The sequence below is a fragment of the Orbicella faveolata genome, unplaced genomic scaffold, assembly GCF_042242905.1.
Source record: "Orbicella faveolata isolate gen_17 unplaced genomic scaffold, um_ofav_v1 contig_15, whole genome shotgun sequence".
NCBI lineage: Eukaryota > Metazoa > Cnidaria > Anthozoa > Scleractinia > Merulinidae > Orbicella > Orbicella faveolata.
The window spans coordinates 4,163,051-4,186,729 of NW_028301542.1; the positions used below are offsets into that span (position 1 = coordinate 4,163,051).

At 40.3% G+C, this 23,679-nt stretch overlaps 2 protein-coding genes across 5 annotated transcripts in view; one reads left to right on the top strand and one right to left on the bottom strand.

The window, feature by feature from the left end:
• On the top strand, positions 1-8,359 carry LOC110064839 (pre-mRNA-splicing factor CWC25 homolog). The gene is made up of 10 exons (XM_089288035.1): positions 1-90; positions 196-368; positions 1,067-1,190; positions 2,098-2,654; positions 3,467-3,541; positions 3,945-4,202; positions 4,402-4,458; positions 5,067-5,109; positions 5,320-5,384; positions 5,501-8,359. The coding sequence occupies exons 1-10, from the start codon at positions 73-75 to the stop codon at positions 5,619-5,621; spliced, it is 1,491 nt and encodes a 496-aa protein (XP_089144161.1). The 5' UTR covers positions 1-72; the 3' UTR covers positions 5,622-8,359.
• Positions 8,103-23,679, bottom strand: part of LOC110064862 (uncharacterized) — a 20,347-nt gene continuing 4,770 nt past the window's right edge. The window contains exons 1-13 of one of the 4 annotated variants that reach the window (XM_020771964.2): positions 21,396-21,767; positions 21,214-21,264; positions 16,289-16,516; positions 16,105-16,205; positions 15,202-15,281; positions 14,988-15,085; positions 14,163-14,253; positions 13,102-13,165; positions 12,313-12,445; positions 11,753-11,853; positions 10,129-11,421; positions 9,544-9,660; positions 8,103-9,413 (exon numbers count right to left, since the gene is read on the bottom strand). In XM_020771964.2, coding sequence (XP_020627623.2) covers positions 9,213-9,413; positions 9,544-9,660; positions 10,129-11,421; positions 11,753-11,853; positions 12,313-12,445; positions 13,102-13,165; positions 14,163-14,253; positions 14,988-15,085; positions 15,202-15,281; positions 16,105-16,205; positions 16,289-16,516; positions 21,214-21,264; positions 21,396-21,507 — 2,670 coding nt within the window. In that variant the 5' untranslated portion in view covers positions 21,508-21,767 and the 3' untranslated portion in view covers positions 8,103-9,212. Of the gene's footprint in view, positions 9,414-9,543; positions 9,661-10,128; positions 11,422-11,752; positions 11,854-12,312; positions 12,446-13,101; positions 13,166-14,162; positions 14,254-14,987; positions 15,086-15,201; positions 15,282-16,104; positions 16,206-16,288; positions 16,517-16,812; positions 17,146-18,755; positions 19,090-21,213; positions 21,265-21,395; positions 21,768-23,679 lie in introns of those variants that run through there. The other 3 variants (XM_089288034.1, XM_089288033.1, XM_020771965.2) reach the window with 3 other exon arrangements.

Sequence of the window (23,679 nt, forward strand, 5' to 3'; positions counted from 1 at the left end):
CAGCGCATGCTTCAGGTAATGCTTCCGCTTCCTGTAAACAGTGACTGACGCATAGTAAACGAAATTTCGAAGATGGGGGGAGGCGATTTGGTACGATTTTCGCCAAATTTTACAAAAACGTTCACCTTTGAGACAGTTTAAGAACAAATAAGAAGTGTTGGATAATCATTTGATTGTTTGCTTTGTTTCAAACAGAATTTAAAGAAGAGCTGGCATCCACAGACGTTACGAAATGTGGAGAAAGTATGGAAAGCGGAGCAGAAAGCCGAGGCAGAGTCGAAGAAAATCGAACAGCTGCGAAAAGAATTGGAGGAAGAGAGAGCTCGGGAAGAGATGCAGAGACATGCTGTGCAGCAAGGAATAGCCAAGTGAGTGTGGAGAGGAAGAAATAGTTATGAGTGTGGCGCATGGCGACAACTTCTCAAATTGGATTCTTTATTGTAACTCATCCGAATAATTGTTTTTGTTTTCATTAGATTTTCTAAGCGTTTTTTTAAGCTAAGGTTTTGATGGTTAATCGATATGTATAATTTCAAGATCATGGGTTTTTTAACTGCACTCCCATGAGTTAATAGCTAGAAGGCTTCTATCACTTATCGAGTGTCCCCAATTAGGAAAGAGGTATTTTCCCTCGGATAGCTAACCTTTAGACTTCTATTGGTCGTCATTGCATCAGCTGTCATTGTTTTGGGGCTAGGGGCATTGTTTTATTGTTTGTTCTATTGCCCTCTCAAAGGGCTCAAGCCATTCATGTAAGACCTTACGATAGCTGCAACATGACTCTAAACTTTGACACATCAATAACCTAAAGTTTTTGATTGATTGATTGATTGATTTGATGTCCTGTGGTGTTAACACAGGGTGTTAAAAATGTAAACCTTGTTATGATCATGTTATGTCAGATGTCAAAATGATTATTTGCTCAAGTATGCGTCACAGCTATTGAATAGTGGGGCTCATTTAATAAGTAACTGCAGTACCTTCTCTCAATTCCCTCTGGGAACAGGATTGCCACTCAGTTTATGCCTTGTGATTATGTTTTTTTCTCTTATATTTGTGCATTAAGAAAAAAAGGTGAGCGGCTCGACTGGATGTATGCTGCTGCCGCAGGTCAAGTGGATCATGAAATGTACCTGCTGGGAAAACCTATTGATAAAGCAGTAGATCCCATGGCTCAAGAGAATGAAGAGGTGGGTTTAAATTCAATAAGGTCTATATGACTAGTTAGTTAGAGAGGCTGTCATTAATTTTTGAGTCACCTACAGCCTTGATCTTAACACCTGTAACAAACTTGTTACTTTGGGTGAATTGTTACTTGGGTGAATTGTATCACCAACAGGCATGTACACTTGTAACATCAAGGGACTATCAAGCATACTCATGTTATGGTTTATGGTCTTAATGACAGCCCTGGATATGCAGTCATGTAATCTGCTCGTAGGGATAGATCCCTTTTCCGCCTAGGGGTGCAGACCACTCAATGTGCTAACTAGCAGCATGCTAACCATACTTCACTTCCTCTGGATATGATTCTTCTGATTCTTACTGTCTGTCCCAGGTTATGCCCATGCCTGAAAACAAACTATAGTAACAACCCTGACCAGGGGCCCCTTTCTCAAAAATCTCTGGTAACTTTATGGACCCAAAGCCATATTTTAAGATCAAAATATAAGGAATAGTAGGGCGAGTTTTAGCTCAAAAACCAGTTAATTCGGTTTAGTTTCCTTACATTTTTATAATTTGTTTGAATTTCAAAACTATTATTAATATCTCAATCTTGAATGTAAACACAGCAAACAAAAACCAGTTTTTTGGAACCAATAACTACAGAGACTTTCAAGAAATGGGTCCAGGGCTCAAACTTGGACTGCTCATTCAACTTATTCTAGAGACCAGCATGCTCACTGTAAGTTTACCGTGCCTCCCACTTCTTTTGTCATGTTAAATTGATCTTTTAAACTTGATAATTATTCTTGGTACACATCTTGGGACAGCAGAACATACTGTTTAGCAGAGGTGCTGAAAAGGTAGGAATAGGGGACATTGAGGGAATGGTTGGTTAAATTAACACAAGTAATGGAAATCATTCTTATTAAGGACTCTACCGTGCCAGGGGCATCCTTCATGAATGACACTGGAGCCAACTCTGTGAACGACCTGGCAGCCAAGGTGCGCGATGATCCTCTGTTCCTCATCAAGAAGAAAGAGGAAGAGAAGAGGAAGGAACTGCTTCACAATCCAGTGAAGATGAAGCAGTTGAAACAGATGCTTCAAGCTAACTTGGAGAAGTCAAAGAAGAAGAAAAAGGACAAGAAAAAGAAGAGTAAGAGAGAGAAAGAAGGGAAAACAAAGAGGAAGGAGAGACATGCGGAGAGAAGTGATGAATCTGAAGAAGAGACAAGGGAAGTGGCCAACCAAAATGGAAAAATAAGAAATGAGAGTCACAGAAAGAGAAGGGGTGATTCAGAAAAGGAAATGTACAAAATGGCAAAAGAAAACAAGAAAAGGAGGAATAGGAGGCACAGGGGGAGTGACAGTGAGTCAGAAGAAGATGCAAGGGAAAGAACAAGAGAAAACAAGCAAAAGAGACATGAAGAAGAAAGGGGAGAAATAATGAATGGGACTCAAAGGAATCATCATCGAGAAATGGAGAGGTAACTTTTACCCTTTGACTTTTATTGCATATTTTTCTTTAGCCTTGAACTAGATAGAGAGAAAGAAGAGATCTGTGGAAAGGCAGAGGTGGGGCTGTAGTTACGTTAAATATTATATATGAGGACTTAAATACTAAATTTGAAGGGAGGGATTTTTATTCACAAAATTAAGTACTTATTTATTTCTTGGGGTACTCTGTTTGAGGTTAAGGTGATGTAGTGCCTTGCTAAATTATCTTGCAGGTCTCAATACATTTTGTTGTGGGATTCCAGTGATCTAATCCCACCAAGATGCCAAAATGTTCCTGCAGAAAGAAACTAAGTTAAACATTGTTGATCATTTTCATGGGGAAACTGGTTGGTTCAAAGTTTGGTTAAATGGTGAACAAAAATCCCAAATAGAAGTTCCAGATGGGATTTACTAGAGAATTCTTAGTCTACTTAAGAAATCGAATGTGGTGTAGCATGGTCTGTACTCTTATGGACAATGATATGCATCATCACAGTGGTCAAAATTTGTTGTGGACTCACTCAGCTGCACCTCATGAGTCCACAATGATGACGCGTATCATTGTTGATACGAGTTCAGACCGCGCTAAACCACATTTGGATTTTGTTTTTTTACGACAATATCAACGTCAAAAGAAAATGGTTTTTTCAGAGCGCGAGCTGAAAAAGGCATTGCATGACACATTGACTCGAGCAGCATTGTCTGGACTCTTATCAACAACGGCAAATTAGCCAATCAGATTGTGAGATTAGTAGCAATTGTGGTAAAAAAATAATTTTGATGTTTCTCTTACTCTGTAAAGAAGTAGAGTTGATGAAGAGGTTGAAGGAAGAGGAAGCCATTACAGAAATGGAAGCCATCACACTAGTAGACACAGGTAGGAATAACTGATGTAAAGGAAAATAATGTTCATATTTTCACGTTGTCTAAGTGAAGGTAACAAATGTATGAAACTCCAAAGGCTTTCATAAGACAATGGGCAGGTAGTTTGGCTATGTCCAATCTCAGAGAGGCCAACCTAGAAATATCAAAATCCAGGAGATCACCAATTTTAGGTTTTTGACCATAAAAAGAGTTGTTCAAAGAAAAGTTCTGCTAATTAAACTGCAAAAATGCATCAAATATCCAAAATATTTTCCCCCAAAAATGCCAAAAATCATCCAAAATGTCCGAAAAATATTTTAAGCGCTTTCATTTGTATTGTCTGGGAGCTTGGTGACCCGTATGGAAGACTGTGAGAATTTGTATTTTGAGCAACTGTGGATGCTCTACTTCTTTAGGTATCCTGAGAAAAGAAGGCCTCAAAGACGATCACGTTCAAGATCACTAACGACAAGGAGAGAGAGTGGTAAGAAGGACGACAGAAGACACAGACATAACTCATCGTCTTCACCTTCAAAGGACAGGAGACACGGATCCCGATCTCCATGGAAAAGAAGAAGTCGTTCGCCTGTACACTCACCCCCCAGGAAGTCACGCAAATCTCCTTCTCCTGTTAGAGAAAAAGCATGGCAGAAAGGGGGGTCTGCGGTCACTAAGTAAGTTTACTGGCTGAATTTGTAAGTGACTAAGACTAAGAACGCCATTTGTACTTCCGAGCTAATCTACACTTGACAAATTTTATCAGTGAAGTCTTCTCCCGGATGACTGTATCATTTCTTCTCCTCTAGGGAATTATTTTTTGTGTCTTGAATGAAATAAACCCTAGCCATATTTGTTTTTATATCTATGTAACAGACACATGGATGACGCTGAGAAAGAGAAAAGACTTGCAGCAATGATGGAAAATGCCAAGTAAGACTTTATTCAGCGTGTTTCATTTGACTTCCATTTGCTGAGTTTGATTAGATATTGTATCTAAACCGAGCGAATACATTTCTGTGAAATTTACTGCGCCTCACGTACAAAACCCACCATTGATTTGTTGACGTCACTTTTCCCGCCTTTTTAACATACTTTCAGCCCTTCCAGTTGCGACTGTTTAAAGTTTTCCTGCGTTGTGACACGTGGTTATTCATATCAGATACACGTTTTCTCGCGCTTTAAGCGCTGGTTACACATTTTCCCGCATTTACCACTGTCAAAATTAGTTAATGCGCGAAGTAACATACGCTAAAAGGATCACTGCAGCCCTACGTCGTCAGTATGGATAGCTCTTCATCCTCATTCTCAGAGTCCAATCTCTTCCTCAGGGTGGGAAAGAGATAGGACCTGGAAACGAGGTTGAATACGTCTTTCGAACAAAGACGTCTGTTCACCCGGCAAGAACTACCTTTAAGAAAAGCTATGTGCCATGTTTAGTCAGGGACTAGGCAAATACTGAACTTGGTGATTGTGTTCATTCAATTTTTACTTCGTGTAGGAGTTGGTTGAGTTTATTTATTCGTTCTTGCCTTTTCTAGATGGCGAGATGAGCAGCGAGGAAAGAATGTCAAACGATACAAGGTAAGTAATGATTTTCTGAGAATAATACACAGTGACTTAAATTGTGAGGTTTGCGTGACATGTGACGATAATTAATTAACGCAAACGTAAGAGGTAACGTAAGGGAGAGTGTCATAAGCTCGTGCTAAAGGATCATTTCGTCAATGAAACGGTTTATTTTTAAAAATATAAGATTTACGTTTACATTATTTACATTTACATGATTTTCAGGAGGAAGATGCGAGATTAGAGGCCAACGAAGCTTTGAATAAAGATAAAAGTGCCACGTTTATAAAGTACGTTAAGTTACTAAAACTCTAATCATACTTTTCTTGATTTCCGTTCTATCCTTCGTCGCCTCTCGTTTACCAAAACCCTGCCTGATTGTGTCACATATTTTTGTTTTCAACAGCGACATGAAGATTCAATCGTTTTCATCGAAGGCGACCTCCTCTGTTAGTGATCGTATTCGACGAAACATCAACTCCGTACAGCGGACACCCGCCGCACTGGAGTCGTTTTTAGGGAAATAACTACGATTCCGATTCCAAAGATGGACGACAGGGGTGTGCCGAGTTCCGAAGACTGACGAAAGGGTTGTGCCGAGTTCCGAAGAGTGACGAAAAGGGTGTGCCGAGTTCCGAAGACTGACAAAATTGTTTCGCAGATTGGATAAAGGAGGGCAGTTATTGGTGTTGCTCGTCTGGTACCTCGGTGAAACTGGAGGACTGGAAACAACTCGCGCCAACTCTCGTCGATAATCAGTCCTCCGAGCTCGGCATTAAGAATTGGCCGCACGTGAAGGAGGCAAGCGGGGGGCTGGAAGCAGATTGGTAGACCGCCTGGGAGTACAAGACTGGGCCCAGCGTTGACAACAAATGTGAACACTGACGATCAAGCCAGTAAATTAAACAGTAGTAACAAACAGGTTCTTTCCTTGTAAACTGTACTTTGTATTTATCTTATTTAAATGTTTGTTTAGAAACATAAGATCTTCTTGTATAATAATAACTGACTTTTTTTATGATATAATAGTCGTATTTTGCTTCTGTTACGTTTTTACTTTTTCTTTTTAAGAAATAGAAAACACGTACCGTGTTTCTACCGAGTTTTAGTATAAATCTACTAGCGTTCTATCACGAATGCTGTCCTCTGATTGGCTACGCTACTCACGTTCTATTCTGTGATAGATAGTGAGTAGCGTAGGAGTGAGCGCTGCGGGCCGCTTCTTTGTGTCTGTGAAGAGGATTTAGATGAAAGTTTTGAACGACTAGTAGATTTATACTAAAACAATTTAATTATTCGCTCTCGATTTCTATGCGTGATAGTTGACTCGGGCTGCGCTCTCGTCAGCTATCACGCGATAGAAATCTCGAGCTCATAATCTAATTGTTTAATAGAAACACGAGTGGAAGTTTGGGAGAACGGAAAATGCTGTGGGAACACGAGCCGCAGGCGAGTGTTTCCATAGCTTTTCGAGTTCTCCCAAACTTCCACGAGTGTTTCTATAACTCGATAGAAACACGGAGAACATGTTTTCTATTTCTTTTAGAAAACACCGCGAACAAAAAAAAGGAAAACAACTTGTTTACTTTGATCATCAAAGTATAAGTTCTCTCTGCACGCGCCATCATTGCGTCAACTTCTCGTGCTAGTTCTGTTTCTATCGAGTTTTAGTACAAATCTACTAGAGTTCTATGACGAATGCCGTTCTCTGATTGGCTACGCTACTCACTATCTATTCTGTGATGGATAATGAGTAGCTATAGTATTGCACAGGAGTGTGCCCTTGTTAACAAAATGACGGCTGCTTCTTGGCGTTTTCGAAGTGTCTGTGAAGAGGATTTAGATAAAGTTTTGAACGACTAGTAGATTTATACTAAAACAATAGGATTATTCGCTCTCGACTTCTATCGTGTGTAGTTGACTTGGGCTGCGCCCTCGTCAACAATCGCGCGATACAAATCTCGAGCTCATAATCTAATTGTTTAATAGACACACGATTTTGAACCAATCAGCGCGCGTATTTTCTTAGGGCTGTTTTCTAATAAAAAATGATAACCCCTATTTTAATATACATATTCAGCTACTTATTTACTGAGAGTGAGGTCTTCCCCGGAAAGTAGGTTTTTACGTGAAGACCGAGCGTTCGAGGGTAATAAGTTGTTTATTATATGGCTTTTTGCTTCTGTTTTGTAGGCCCGTAATCGGCCCATGAGCATTACGGGAGAACAATGTCCTAGAATTGGCCAATCAGAGCGTGCGTTGTATCGGCTACGAACAAAGGCGTTGTATCGGCTACAAACAATATATAGTCTTCGCCCTTGTTGGTTTATACCCGAACAATGGGCGAGGGATTATTATTTCTCATTCAAGTAAGAAAAACCAGAACTGTTTTGGGATAGGGCGGTAGCACTGACTGCTTGTAAACTAATGTTATTGATAGCTGAAAGATGTAATAATTCATTATACCTCTCAGTTACAACGCGCCCTGTGATTGGTCAATTCAGAGGGCCGTGCTCTATTGTGCGGCCGGCTAAAATTTAAAGCTGTTTTTGTAGCCAAAATGTTTCGTGTTTTATCGCCAAGTGTTCCTAACTTTTATAACAAGTAAAAGTTTAACGCTTTCTTTTAGTCGATTGTGTATTAAAACGTGCTAACGACTTAACGATTTCAAATTGACTCGTTTTTGACGTGCGTCAGAAATTTTGAAGCCTTCCCGCGTGAATAGAAATCGTTTCCGAACCAGTCAGACACACAGTAGAGATATAATAAATATTTTACTGACCTCGTCTTCTCGGTTCGTACTGTGAGTTACGGATCCTCGTTTTTTTTCCTGTCGATTTATGGACCGCGCGCTTCGCGCTTGGACCATAAATCAAAGTCAGACACCCAGTAGAAGAAGGGGAAAACGAAGGAGAAAAAACTCGGCCGTAACTTACAGTACGGACCTCGAACTTGGTAAGTAAAAGGTATGTATACCATGATAGCTAAGCCAATGAGAACTCTTGAACTGCATTATCCAATGATCCAGTTTTTAATAAAAAACCGTATATACCTTTATGGGCAATCTTATCTAATTTTACAAATTCTCGGTTTTATGTTATATGGGTAATTTTCCTTTGTTTTAGATTTATCTTACTGACACTATATTTTTTAAAATAATTAATCTATACAATTATATATATGCGAATAATGCGATTTTACATCTTTTAAAACTACATTCATTGTAACATGGTTTCAGTTACACTTAAAACGTTGTACAACTTTTCTTCCTGTCTGAAATGTATAGTAATTTTTGTATAAAGTATCCATATTGGGATCCTAATATTGACTTAAGTCCTTTCTTGGACTTTGTTAACTATAGCAGATTACTGAATTACTGTGTTCACTAAGAGGAAGACGGCTTTCCATGTTCCATTATTGAAAAAATTTTCTAAGACTGTCGGCTGCCGGCCTTTTCGCTTAGGTCTGGGCCTCACAATGGTTTGAACGTAAAATGGCGGTATCGACGAGGAGAGGTTGGGGCGAAACGAGAGCGAGTGCCAAATGTCTCGTTCCAGTCCCTACTCATCTAAAGCGTCTCGCCTCATAAGCCCTGTCAGATTTCGAGAGAATAAAAGTAAATTTGACTATTTCACCCTAACCATTTGGTATGTGTTTGGGCTATTTCGTTTTGAATATTTCATTACAAATGAAATTTAGATTAAATACCAGTTTTTTGCAAATTCTTTGAAAGAGCGTATTCATATAGCACGTATAAAGCGAGAATGTCAGTTCTACAGGAAGAGAGAGCCTAGAACTAACCCTAGAAGCTCAGTCTGTCACGGTAAACCTATTTTTGTTTCGACCAATCAGGTATAGCTGTGAAAACCAAACCATGCGTTTTTCCCCGCAAATTTGGCACTGATTTTCCGCTGTTCTAATTGGTTGGTTAGGATGTTTAAGAGTTTAGTGATTGGCTAGAGTTGGCCTTACGTCATTCGAAGGCCGCGCTTTGCAGAGGTCCGTAATGAAGAGCCTGGGATAGACTTCATATGAAGTATTGATCACTCACTCATCCTCTTCGCTCCTTCGTGAGTGGAGGCCACATGAAGTATTGATGTGAAAGTTTAATGGTAAGGTTATACAAGGACTTGAACAGACTGGTAAATTTTCCCCTTGCTGTCCAAGCCACTTTTCTTGACCATTTTCTTCAGGGTTTTTATTTTGTCATCTTTCTTTTTCAAGTCACTCTGCATTTCGCTGACCTTCGTCACGAGATTTTGAATCTGTAGCGTCAAGGCTTTGATGTCATCTTTGTAATCTGTTTTGTTCTCTTTCTCCTGCAAAGTAGGAAAACACGAGAATAAAAACTGTTAACTAAAAAATATTAGAACTAAAGTGCAGGTAGAGTAAATTAAGCGCAGGTAATGAATATGAAAGCACTCACTTAGCGATATGCTATGTACTTACTTCTGGTTTTGGCTCAGGAGACTGGGTTCTAGCCACCACAACAGTCACTGTGTCAGCTTCTTTCATCGCAGCGATGACAGGTTCGAGAGGAGAGTTTAGCACGAACTGTCCATTAATCTGTGAAGAAATAACATCAATTTAGTTAGCTGTTTTAAAAGTTGGTGCTGATACACGGTCATTCCCTACTTCCCCATTGTCGATTGAGATCGGAGGTAATCTCGTCCCCATTTTCGTGACAACATTTTAAAACGAGTAGCACTGGGGACGGAAATGTCTGGTCCCTGGAGTCTAATGCGTTCCTCACTGTGCAAGCTTAACGAAAGCGAGAGTTCCGTTACAGGCTCAATCTTGACTGGTTTTAAAAAACAATGGAAAAGAGCGGAAGTAAAACATCAGCGACCAGATTGAGCCACGTGTTCGTCAGTTAGGCATGCGCAATTGAATCGGATGTCCGATCTTTTCCGACTTCAGAACTTTCCAGGGTCTTTCGTTTCCAGACTGCTGGTCAAGGGGAACGAAGACTCTGGGCACGAGGTTGGATTGAACATCGTGGCTTTCGGAATTACACGGTTTTATTTTCCTTACCTCGACAATCAAGTCATCCAAAGCAAGTTCTTTGCTACTTTCCGCCAATCCTCCCTCAGTCAGTGCAACTATACGCACCCCAGGCCGGTGCTGAGGACTTCCCTCCTTTCTCCATTGCGCAAGCGCAGAAGAGGGCCTCTGCGGCAAGGGGTTAATTGGTCTTAAATTCGTCGCTGAGCCAGATCTTTCGGTTGAAATGGGAATTCCTTCAGGGGCCAAGTGAATATTCGTAATAGATCCCATTTTCCTCCGAAGATTCTTTTTGTGTACGATATGTCGCATATCATCATTGGGTTTATCGTTGTCAGCGCTTGAGTGAGCATTTGTTCCGAGAATGGCCGTTATCTCGTGTTCGCTTGAGCCCGTGGAACTGCCAGAATGCGGCGTGCTTGTCCCAGACGGCGTCATCAACTCGCTGCTGATATCTCTGGCGCAAGATGTGTCCATAATCGAGTTCTGTCCATTCCCATTGTGTTGGACGTAAACTACTTTTTCATCTTCGCTCGCGCTACTTTCGTCCTGGCTCATCGAGGAGCCTGTTTTGGTTACATGAACGAGCTCTATACCCCAACCTTCTCCCGGCTTCCTGTTCAGAGTCACTGTGAAAAGCTTGGAATGTTGAAGAACACTAGCTAAACTAAGGCGAGATGTTTGGGATGGCTTTGGAACTAAATCACTTCCTTTGTGTTGATTTTTTATGCTTTGTTGTGAAGATTTGCCCTTGTTGTTGTTATTATCGCGCAGAAAAGTAGGCGGAGAAGACGAGAAGCGAGGAAGCTCCTCGCTGTCAGAATGTTCAAATGAAGGGGTTCGCAACGGCGGCGATTTCTTTGTCCTGTTATTTTTGCTATCACTTTCGTTAGTTGTCACATTTTCACTTAACGAATCAAGAGCACCAGGTCCTTCCGTTTTCCCGCCGTAATACGCAAGAAATTTACTTCTAAATACATCGATCTGCGAAACTTTACGCTTCTTCGGTCCTTCAACATCTCCGCCATCGCTCGAAACCGCGGCGCTGGGTTTCCTGTGGTACTGATGGAACTTATGTCTTAAATTGTCAATCTGTGATACTTTTCGTTTGACTTGATTCGAGCTCACAGTGGTTAAGTCTATGTGTAGGTCTAATGCATCAATTGAAGTTCGTCGCTTGCGAACTTGCTCTAAAGTTTCTTTGTCTTCCGTCTCTGAGGTGGATGGACTTGTTTGTTGATCATCATTGTAGTTGTCCTTTTCGTTATCACTCAGAGATTCTTGTCTGTTTGGTCGAGTCTTCTCGTCACTCTGGAGAACACCCTGAAATCATAAATGAGAGAATTAGCCTTTGGTCTAGAGGAAGTGGACCAATGGTTAAGGCACTGCAGCCGGGGGCGGAGTTATTTTATGTTCTTGATCAAGACACTAGGGGAGTGCGTGAGGGCGGAAGGGCGGAAGGGTGGAGGGGCGGAAGAGCGGGAGGGAGAGAGGAGGGAGGGAGTAAGGGAGTAGTGATATTCCTGTCATGCCACTGATAATTAAACCCTCGCCTTGAAAATAACGTGCGTGGCCAAAATAACTCAAAATACCGTGACTGAGTTCCCTTAAACTTATTGTTAACCTTATCAAGCTTATTAATAACGATTTTTACCTCGAACTCTGCTTGCGTCAAAGTAAACGTTCCCTGATCTCCAGTCTTCCATCGAGACTGCACTTCAAGAGGACACTCGTCCGCTTCCAGAATACGACCAACTAAAGAAGAATACACATAATCAGACCTCACTAACTAATATACTCCCGGCGACCATGCAAAGACATGGTAAAGAAATCTGAAAACTAAAGGGTGTAACTACCGATTAACCAAACCGGCTTTAATTCGGTACCAAAACGGTTTACTGACAATTGTAATTGTAAGTGCGAGAGACTCCTTATTTTGTGGCCAACGTTACAAGTATTGGTGCCAAGGAAAAAGCGCGGGAAAACATGCCGCCGGCTACAAGCGGGGGAAAGGGCGCGACCAGTCAATTGAGAATCGTGATTGTTTAATAAGGTAATCGTTAATCGTTTCTGATTGGTTTATAAAACAACATCATGTTTACTTTGATTGGTTAGAAGATGTTGTGTAACAAATTCTAACCAATAAGAGAGCTAGGAAACTCCAAAGCAAAGCGAGGGGGAAAACATAGCTATTTTGCTCGAACATTCTTTTACCTTCGGAATCTGACAGGCTTTCTACCAGAACAAATTTCTCAGGCGGCTCATCACTGCCATAACTGGACAAAATCATCTTTACTACTTCATCAGCTCTGGTTTGACGAGATATCTGCACACACTTGTAGGTGGCCTAAGAGATAGACAAAAGAAGTAAGAACATTGGACACAAGAATCCATGTTTGGCCAAGTTTAAAATAACATGAGTTATATGTCTAATATGGAATCTAGTCCCTTAATGATATCAATACATTGTTAAAGTAATTAGGCGAGTGGAGTGAACGACAATCTAATCATTGACCTCAAGTCATTTTCTTGAGCTTAAGTTGTGAATGGAAATCGGGCATTCGGTAAGGATCTCACAGCACTTTATATAATAAAAATCTGGAGGAGAATCCAGAGGTTATCCCTAGCAATTGCAGGAGCCCTCTTGTAAATGACTACTCCCACCGCTTATGCCCAAGACCGTTCAAAGTCAGGCCCCCAAACATTGTAGACTTCGCCCTACTCTCATTTAACAGTAATATGGCGTGTGGCATCATTAAATTCCTCTTCAAAGTAGGACTTTATACCGAGAACAAAACACTGGGGACTTGTAGCCCTATTTTTATTGAACAGTGATGTGGGATCATAAACGTCCCCTACAAAAGAGACCCTCGGCCTCGGAGTTAAACACTGGGGACTTCATGCGCAACTCTCTTATCGAACGGGAGCCTTTCTGGGATCAATACCCGGGAATCATTAGCGTCGCCCTTCAGAAGAGACTTCATATGTTTAATACAAACTTACCCCAGGACTCAGAATTCCTGCTTGGACACGTAGAAGTCCACCACTCCTCATCTTTAGATGGAACCTAAAATAATGTAAATTTTCTTTTAATGACTCTCGACGAACTCTTCCCTTCACTTCACTTGTTCACAAGAACATTTATTAATGCGGCTCACGTAACGTTAGTAAATTTCCCGTGGCTTGCCCTTATTTTTACACAACACGAAAAGAATACCGCTATTATTCTATGCCCAGTCGGTGTATATGACGCATATCACTGAACCGCCGCATCATAGTCTCTTGGCTGCATCTTATCCACGTTCCACTGCGTGCTTTTAATCCAGTTGTAAAAGAAACAACAACTGCGGCAATATAAACGTGGTCACGAACGTAATCGGCACGACTGAAATAAATCAGATGTAGTTAATTGCCGCATTCTTAAACAAGTTGGCAAAAAAACCCTCATTTTGTATGAATAAGAAAATCAGCCAAGCGGTTATGTTGCGTGACTGCGTTCAAAGGAAGTCACAGGTGATTAGTCTTGCGTGACTCGATCGTGCAAGTCCGCACGACCCCATGTTTTAACTTCAATACCACGCTTTACTGGCACGCAATGTAGTTGACGTTTTAAATTTGGGGGTTTGAAACTGGTCTGTTTCTTTTTTTTACGAACTTCACTGCAAGGATCTTTCCGGTTTTTGAAATCAAAGATGGTGTCTGGTCTAAACCACCGCGACAGACAAGATCTATATCCGGCTATATATGGATCCCTAAGTATTCTTAAGTGCAACATTGACCACGCACTAAAACGATCTCAGATTTTTTTTTGTTTGATAAGGCATGCATTGTTATACTTTTCAATGTGCGGTACAAATTGATGAGAGAGCTGGTCTCTAAAGTGTCTGTTGTGTTGAGCGAGCGGCCAAATGAAAAGTAATTCTCCCCAATTTTTGCAGTGTTTTATAAATGTTTGTCAATTATTGCAGGCCAGGTTGCCAGCTAAGTTCCCAGGGCCTTTAGGATGTTTTAATCCAAAATGGCGGACCAGAACTTAGAGTATCGGTTTAACTTTATCAACTTACTTCGCTTCTCCCGTTGCTTGACGGGTCTGAATCTCCAAAGGTCGGGCATCATCCGCCAGTACCATCATATGAGATATGGGCAGGCCAGAATCTAGTCAGGTGAATGGTCAGTTTTAGCGTTTACCAAAGATGGTTAAATGGAAAGGAAAAGAAGGTTACGAGAAGCGAAGTCTTGGAAATCTGGATGATCAGCGTGATTCACGATTATCCATAAATGATCAATCCGTCACTCGGTCAGTCTGTCCGTCCGTCCGTCCGCCAGTCTGTCAGTCAGTCATTCTCAAGTCAGTCAGTCAGTCTCGAGTCAGTCAGTCAGTCTCTAGTCAGGCAATCAGTCAGCCAGTCAGCCAGTCAGTCAGCCAGTCAGTCAGCCAGTCAGTCAGCCAGTCAGTCAGCCAGTCAGCCAGTCAGCCAGTCAGCCAGTCAGTCAGTCAGTCAGTCAGTCAGCCAGTCAGCCAGTCAGTCAGTCAGCCAGTCAGCCAGTCAGTCAGTCAGTCAGTCAGCCAGTCAGCCAGTCAGTCAGTCAGCCAGTCAGTCAGTCAGTCAGCCAGTCAGTCAGTCAGTCAGCCAGCCAGCCAGTCAGTCAGTCAGTCAGTCAGTCAGCCAGTCAGTCAGTCAGTCAGCCAGTCAGTCAGTCAGTCAGCCAGCCAGCCAGTCAGTCAGTCAGTCAGTCAGTCAGCCAGCCAGCCAGTCAGTCAGTCAGTCAGCCAGTCAGCCAGTCAGCCAGTCAGCCAGTCAGCCAGTCAGCCAGTCAGCCAGTCAGCCAGTCAGTCAGTCAGTCAGTCAGTCCGTAAGTCACATTCAACCGTTCTAAATCGAGAATACCTTTCTTTTGAATTCCAATTTCCACTGCCACGTAAAATAGATTATGATCCTTGGAAAGCGCATCAGACCGTTCTAGAAGCAGACTGATAAGGTCCTTACTGAAAGAAAATATGAAATAATACAGAATCAGTCAGAATGAAACCTCGTTTTAATAACAATGCTAAATAGAATACTTGATCATAATAAATAGCGACGTGGAAGAAATAAAGCATACCTTGTTGTCTGGTTTGTTATTTCAATACTTGTGTATTCTGTTTCAGGGTTTAAGATCGTTGTCTGCACTAGAACTTTGCCCTAAACGTAGACACAAAATCCTTGTAAATATAACACAACAGAGACCAACTGAAAGCAGTGTATACTTAAACGTTCAATTCTAAGTTGGACGTATTACTTCTCCTTACTTAGACTGCATTACATTTCTTTTAATGATCTTTGTGAGAATTTGGGGGTAAATCACACGGACATCCCTTCCCGAGCATTCAGTGTCAAAGTGTATTCTATAACGAAAAACCGGAAATGCTGAACACTCGATGGATAGACGGTGCAATCGTTTTAAAAGTGAGACACAGTATTCAGAAAAATTCTAATATCTTTCAAATCCAATCATGCAATGATTGTCACAGTGGAATATAAGGAAAATTGAACAACTTTTTGTCTTGAGGTATGTAGGGAACGTTGAGCGAGTATTGCCCACGTCTCAACACTTAACCTTTAAATTGAAGAAAACCTGAGAATAATAGTTTACTAAGATAGAAAAATACAAAAGGGGTAATAATAAATCATAAAGAAACAAGGATGGTTAGGATGGAGAAAACTGACACGGGTTACAAACGACGAACTTGAAAAATTTAGACTAAACGTTTCAAGATGCGCAAACGTGACGTCGCTCCTTAAAGCTTAGATAAGAGAGCAACTTGCTGGACGATAAACCCATTAAATTCGGCGTCCTTCTCTTGTTTTCTGGAAAATTTTTTTCGAGAAAACGTTTGTTAATATTAAGGTATACAAAACATATTCGCAGCCAACTAGACAACTCCCCTGGTTAACGTTATTTGAATGAGCCTAAAGCTAGTTGGTTTTACACAAGTTACAATATACTTTCGTACAGTATTTTCACCTTTTCTATTTCCGACATCATTTCCTCAGCCTGCTCTTGAAGAACTTCTTGTGGAGTTTTTCGATCCACAACATCCAGGCTATTCAAGGACTGAGAATTTGCTAGACGCAGAATAAATTGACAAAAGTTAGAAATTTAAATTTGCTACCGGCATTGTTTAGTCAAGATTACAAAAGTAAGTTACCGCTCTCTGTAGAGTCTGGTAAGATTCCTTTTACCAGCACTTGCATACTAGCGGGCCTGGCAGGAAGGGACCTTCTGTTTGGTCGTTGACGGGCCCCCCTGTCATTTGTGCCAGGGACACCCGGGCGAAACTGCCTCTCATCCGGTACTGGTCCACCGAACAACTTCAGTTCATGAACAGCGGCAAGAAGTTTGTCACGTGACGTTGGGTTTGAGACACCGAGGTGATCTGAAACCAGACGAGGTACTAATTAGGTCATAGAGATTTCTCGGTTATGGACTGGAACTAGCTATAGCTTGCATGTAATTGAGGTTAATGCGAGGAGTCTTCACAAATGCAAATGACATTAATCTTTTTTTAATGATATTTTCCCACATGAGCCTCCCTTGCAAGGTAGGTGCAGTCTAATAGGCTGATTTAGCAAGAGAACGGGAACGTCACTTGACGACAGCGCGCGCAGTACAAATACCCAAATATGGTCAGATGACGACTGCAGGGCGCGCGGAATAACATGGGGTACTTACCATTTACATGGGAAAACCGGAAATTCCAGTTGGAAAATCAAATGGTTTGCGCCATTCCGTTTGGGAAGCTTCTGAAAATATGGACTGTGATTTGTGGTGATGCTATTTTTCTGCTCTTTTAAGTCTCTCGAACTGATGTGGATATACTTTATAGTGATTCCTTCTCTCGCAACGTGGCATTCAACTGTTTAATGTTTTTGCCTGAAATTTCCAACCGGATGGTTTCTGTAAATGGTAAGCACCCCTGGATTCTGTTCTGATTTGACCATATTTGGGTACTTGTACTGCCCGCGCCGTCGTCAAGTGACGTTTCCGTTCTCTTGCTAAATCAGCCTAATACCGAGAATACGAAGGTTTAGAGATGACAAGAAATGTTTTCGTAAATTGCTAAGTGCTATAGTTTGTGCTAAGGCTACTAAAATGCCCAAAGAGTTCTCAAAAGCATAAAGACATCTACAGCTTGGTGAAAACACGGTTACGTTACACACATATCTTTATACTTCAACTGTAAGGCAAGTTCAGGGAGCAAGAATTTTTCCTGTTGCATTTACCCCAAGGAAAACACCCATCTAACCCGTCGGAAACTCAGATACAAATCGATGTCTCAAGTAAGAATCATTTCATGGTAATAAGTTATTGTCGATTCGCGGATGAACCTACCGCAAGAGGTAACATAATGTGCAAAACTCCCTGAGTGATACAAAAATCCGATTCAGTTTCAACTTCATACAAGTAAAATTTTTCGCAGTCAACGAACACTAGCGACACAACTTTTCCCCCGGGGGGTGAGGGGAGGGGAGGGGAAGAGCACAGCCTTGATGGAATACCAACGTTGACCTGTACGTAGGATAATGGCGTCACATATCTGATCTGTGCGATATTAATGCTCTTATGAAAAAGATACCGTAAATTTGTAAATAAAGACTCCTTCGCAAATTGACAGAAACTGCTGACGCGATGTCTACACAGTATCCGGAGTTTGTTCTTAAGTCACAGTTAAACCTCTGTCCTCCGTTATTTCAAAATTAGAACTTCAAACATAACTTCGTGGAGCCTATATTTGCACTGAAACGTTTGAAAGATGTTAACAGCGGTTGTAATGGTTGTGTTTTACGTAACTTTATTTTAAAACGTTCGTTTTCCTTTGTGGACTTTTACATTACCTCTGAAAAGTCGTTTTAATCCGCGCTTACTTTGCTCATGGATAGTAGAAGCAGTCTCTTTACTATCCATGCTTTGCTCATTTCAATTGAATTCGACTCTAAAACAGTCCCTATAAAAAGCTCTATTCTACAACAAAACAATAAACCTGAATAAAAATGGCTCGAGGTTTAGTAGGACATGGATATTCAGTATACTCTTCGTAGAGAGAGGAGGCACTCTTAAAATGCTTTTTTTCTGAGACACAACTCGATACAACGACGCTCCGTCCTCAAATCACTCAGTAAGTCGATGAAATTTCCCATGTCTTTGTGACATGATTGCACAACTGAGATTTCCGAGTTGGAAAGAATTACAACAAACAATTCCCCCATTTACTGTCTAAAACCATTACCTCGCTTGTACATACTATTTGCGCACGGCAAAATCGCAGTTAACACAATCAAAGGAATCGCGCGCATTGTATTCAGTGATCATTTGAAATCATATATCCTTCGGTCTAGTTGCGACTAGACCGGCAAGTAAACTAAACTTACCATTCGTGAAAGCAAATTATATATCATTGCAAGATGAATTACTATACCCAGTGACATTTTATGGCAAAAATAACTAATGGTTAGTATACACAACGGACAAGTAGAAACAAAAACAGTGAAAGATATGGTTTTGTCATAGCGAACAAAATACATCTTGAAATTGAAGCGGAAATCACTTAATTGCGTTTTCAAAAATAACCGTAAAATCTTGAGACTTAGCAATATTTTAAACCCAGAAGTTCCTACCTTTCGTTATTCCACAGTCAGAGAAGAAAACACTCATAGTTTTAACGAGAACAGATCGTGTTAAACAGGTGACGAATCCGCAGACCCTTTCGCTGCTAAAATAGTACAAATATTTGTAATCGATCCGCCGGTCGAGATTGCACTCAAGAGGCTTGTTAATCTTTCTTCGAGATATTTGATTCCAAAGGAATGTGACGAGACCACCGTTCGTATCAGGGTAAGAATTACACTGTAAGCGACTTAAAAAGGTCGCAATTTCGTCTGGGTTTAAACTTTTTGAAATTCGGGTTGTTTTCAGAGCACCCTTTTAATACCACACCAGACACACTAATGGCTTCCGTCCAACGCGCCAAATATTTAGATAGACTGGAAGAAGCACCTTTCATAAATCGTTTAGCGGCCCCTTTGGCGACTAACAGGTTAATCCAAATGCTCAACTAACAATGGAAAATGCTGTCACGTTTCTCAGATGTGTTTGTTCAGTTTAAGATTGTGCTCAACTCACTTCCTTTCTTTAAGACAACGTACTGTGCTTGTATTGTTTCAACTGGGTTCTTGTTTCTAACTCACATGCAACAGTGAGGTGTGTGCATGTAGAAGTTAGTAAGTCACGAGATCACGCTATCGTCTGAGGCCGGATTAAGGATTAGTGGTTAAATGAGTGAAGGAGCGGTACTGACCTTTTCACTAACAATTTCCTTACGTACTTCGCGGCATTTTAAGAGACCGAAGCACGAATAATGAAGTTGAATAATGGCATATAATGACGAAAACAATGACGTTTTTGCGTTGGGGAAAGGGAATTAATTGGGTTCTTTAAATGAAAATTTCTGAGATAAGGAATACAGTTATATTGGTATAAAGATAGTATTTCTCTTTACATCCTGACTAGGTAGGTTTGAACTGCGTTTAATATAGGGAATCCAAATTTAATTGGACATCAATGAATAATTTACAGCTTATTTGAGTGCCGACTGTTAAGAAAGAATATGATAAAAAAAATAGTTACACTAAAGGATTTAAGAGCGGCAGCTTAGTTTAATCAAGTTTTCGCCTAAAGGCAAACACAAAAATATAATTGTGGTAAAACAAAATTGATCAAAACTTGTATAAACTCTCAACAAAAGCTATTACAAGGCTTTTCAAGTGCAGAAGAGAGCAAATCAGTGTGAAAAAACATGGATTTGAGCGGAATTTAGAACCAAAACCTGAGTAAGCACATCTGGCCAATCACAACAAGCGTAAATAGCGCCAGTCACCAATCTGCGCTCAGAGCTCAAACATGCAACCGGCGCCAACCGCGGGAAAATGCAAGTCACGTATTTCTTTTGATTTTGCGCGTGATTTGTTGAACAATGATCTTGCTTCCTCTGATTGGTTGAGGCACGTACTATTAATTCTGAACCATTTACAAAGCGATTGAACAAATTTCTGTGTAGCTTTAAATCCTTCAGTTTCACCGCAAGAAAAAGAACATTTTGAAGCCATGCGGGAAACCGTTGTTCGGTTTTTGTGAAAAAAAGGTCTACGTGTTTTAATTCTGCCTTGCGTGAGTCACTTGGGTAACGTGATCAAGTTCTGTACGTTTGTTTGCATTTATGATGCGTAGTTTCCTTGTATAATTTTCTATCCAAATATTTTCAAACTGAACTTACGTGACCCCAAAGCTGACAATGTAAATAAACAAAACACCACACGCAAAATGTTTTTGAAATTAATTGAAAAAGTACTCAATATCGCATAAGAAAGCTTTATAAAGAGAAAGCAGGTCGTTTAAATGAACATTTACCATGTGAAAACGTTATATGTATCTTAAGTACGATGCTACATTCATTGATACGCTTCGCGTGACTTGGCACGCTGTTCGTATTGCAAAAAAGTGACTTCTAAAGATGTTCTTCCAAAATTAGACGAAATTGATAGTCGTTAAAGTTATTCACAGCAGTGTTTGCGTGATCGACAAATAACATCTACTGACTTTGTATCGCGTGAAAATCATTCAAGTAAACAAAATACTAATCCAAGTATTTGTGAAAGAGCACGATCTAAAAATATTCGTCCAAAATAAGACGAAATTGACAGTTGTTTTATTTACATCAGTATTAGCGTGATCGACAAATAACATATACTGTCTTTGTATCGCGTGAAAATCAGTCAAGTAAACAAAATATTAACCCACGTTCGGTATTTGTGAAAGAACACAAATTGCGGTATGAATAATTAACGAGACTTCCCAACGATCATTTAATAGCCAGTATGAGGTCTTTAACAGCGATTGACAACGAACAATATTGAACGGATATAGACCTGTTGAAGTTTTGAAACTTCAGTACCAAAACCATCTGCTGTTAAAATGGGCAGTGATGTTTTAGAATTAAAATAGAATTAAGTTGAATAAGATGGATCATCTATTTAAGTGAATAGTTGTGCCAAACTTTTCATTGTAAGAGATACTCACCAATATATTGGCTTGTGATTTGAAGTAAACCTTTACCGTCAACTTTTTTACCTTCGAGAAGAAGTAGAAAAAGAAATAGTTCAATATTTCAACGCTGTTGAAATATTTTGCTTAGGTTGTTTGTTCGAAGTTTACTGAGGCGAGGCGAGCGCACGAAATAGCATAACTGAATCCCTGCCTACCATGAAAATTTCGCCAAAGTTTCCCTAGACCTTTCTGCTTTAGCCATCGCCAAACTTCTCTCTCGTTCCACAAGTTAACCGGGTGCCTCTGTAAGCCTTTCTGCGAGAACATCTCTTCTAGAGCTCGCTCATTTAGGCCTCGACTCGGCAACCCTTGAAGCTTGTTCCACAAGACCTAGTGTACTTTGCTCAAGCCACTAGTCACGGGTTTCTTTTATACAGTAGCGTGTCTCGGCTCATGCAAAAGAATGTCGCGGCTGTTCCTTTCACGAGATCGGTAACTTTGTTCAATGCGTTATCAAAAAGCTAATCACTTCTAATCCACCAATGTTATTTGACTCAATAAAAAATTCACAATCCGAATTCTGAATAGCGCGTTAATCGACTCGGCAGGTTTGAACAAAAGAACAAAAGCTTTTGTTAATTACTAAAGAGAATACATCCGTGTATTTGTTGATCTATCGTGTTTGTGATTGCCTCGGGTAAACTAAATGTGGACCGCATATTAAGATAGTGTGCTTTGTTGTTTTACAATGCGGTCGGGTCAAGTGAACCATAACGTTTTTTAAGACGCTAGAAGTCACGGTTTTTTTAAAGATTTTTTCAAAGGAATTTGGTTCTTTTAAAACGCTTTTCTTGTTATCCGGGCTCTCTTTAACAGTATACAAACAAATGATAGTGAGTTTTCTCGTCTCGTCTATGTATCTTTTTATTCAGGCTCTTAACCTTCGCCCTCAAAACTTTGACGTCACGCGATGACGGCACTATAGTCACCCGTATCAGGCAATAAGTTCCTTATCTACCCTAATCAAGATTTCAATTAACAACAAATCGAGAACAACTCGAGATAACATGATAACTTCTAAGGCAATGTCACCGATGGGCCAGCTGTACAACGTAGCAAGCACCCATGGAAACAATAATATGTTCTTTCAATTAAAATTCTTCACATTTTCCAGATTATCCGCATTGAGACTGAGAACATTGAAAAACAATCTTCTTTGCTTATGATACTGTTGTCATTGGATAAACTCAAGAGAGGGAAATAATTCGAAATAGAGAAAGTAATGAAATAATGAAGTAAAATTTAACAATCTTCGAGTTTTCCGTTTATATGTATGTATCACATAATTACTTCGCCATCTCCAACTCATTAGCGTTATCGAACGTTTAGGGCAGTTTAGTTTAGTGCATTATTACTACAGTATGCAAATGTTGCTACAATTAGGAACTGAATTGCAAGGACGATTTATACCAATTAAAACTATTTTAAAACGCCCCAGAAACGCGACGCAAGTAGGTATTACTAAGTTCAACTGAATAAAGTCCAAAAATTAAAATACTGCCTAGTAGCTTTCATTTGAATGGTCACACACTAGGGTTTTATCCATAGACTTAAAAGTTAGAACCACATTTTACAGCATAATAAACAGCAGCCGACGAAAGTTCATTTGCTTTCTTTTGAATTGTAACAAGTATACCAACGATGTACACTGAGGCATTAATTATCCACACACTTAAAAGTTAGCACAACATTTTACAGCAAAATAAACAGTACCACATGAAAATACTGCTCAATAGCTTTCATTTGAATGGTCACACAATAGGGTTTCATCCACAGACTTTAAAAGTTAGAACTTGTACAGCATAATAAACAGTACCACATGAAAGTACTGCTCAATAGCTTTCATTTGAATGGTCACATACTACTATTGCATCGACAGAAGTGACGTTAAAACTCAAGTATGCCTTACTCTATTATATCGATATTCATTTTGTTTTGGGAATTTCGACTTTGATCGAAGTTATAGATCATCGAAATGAAAACTCTTCAGAAAAAATAGACACTGCGAGGGAAACTGTCTTGTCCAAGAACACAACACAATGGCGCTGACTAGATCTGACCCCGGGGGGGACTGCCACATAAAAAGGGCGGGGGTGCTCGTCGGAAATTTTGAAAGAAACCCTAAGAGGTACCAAGATCCTGCTTTGTGGGCTTGAAATGTAACAAATATTTGTCACACCTAAGAGATACCAGTTCTAAAACAGCACATAATCGCCTGTCTCCTGCCATTTTGACGCTGAGCACCCTAAGAGATACCAAACCGCTTTTTAACCCCTAAAAGGTACGACAAGGACCTCAGTCACCCCCGGAGACTGAACCCGTCCGTTAATTTTTCGTCGGGCTCCAGCATTCGTTGGGCTCTGCATTTCTTGTTTCGGCGAGGATGGCAAAACAAAAATGCAATCAAGCATATTATATATGAAACTACGTTTGCAACTG

Coding starts and splice junctions, on each gene's coding strand:
- LOC110064839 (XM_089288035.1), top strand. Junction 369..1,066: donor GTGCAGCAAGGAATAGCCAA/GTGAGTGTGGAG, acceptor TTGTGCATTAAG/AAAAAAAGGTGAGCGGCTCG. Junction 2,655..3,466: donor CATCATCGAGAAATGGAGAG/GTAACTTTTACC, acceptor TACTCTGTAAAG/AAGTAGAGTTGATGAAGAGG.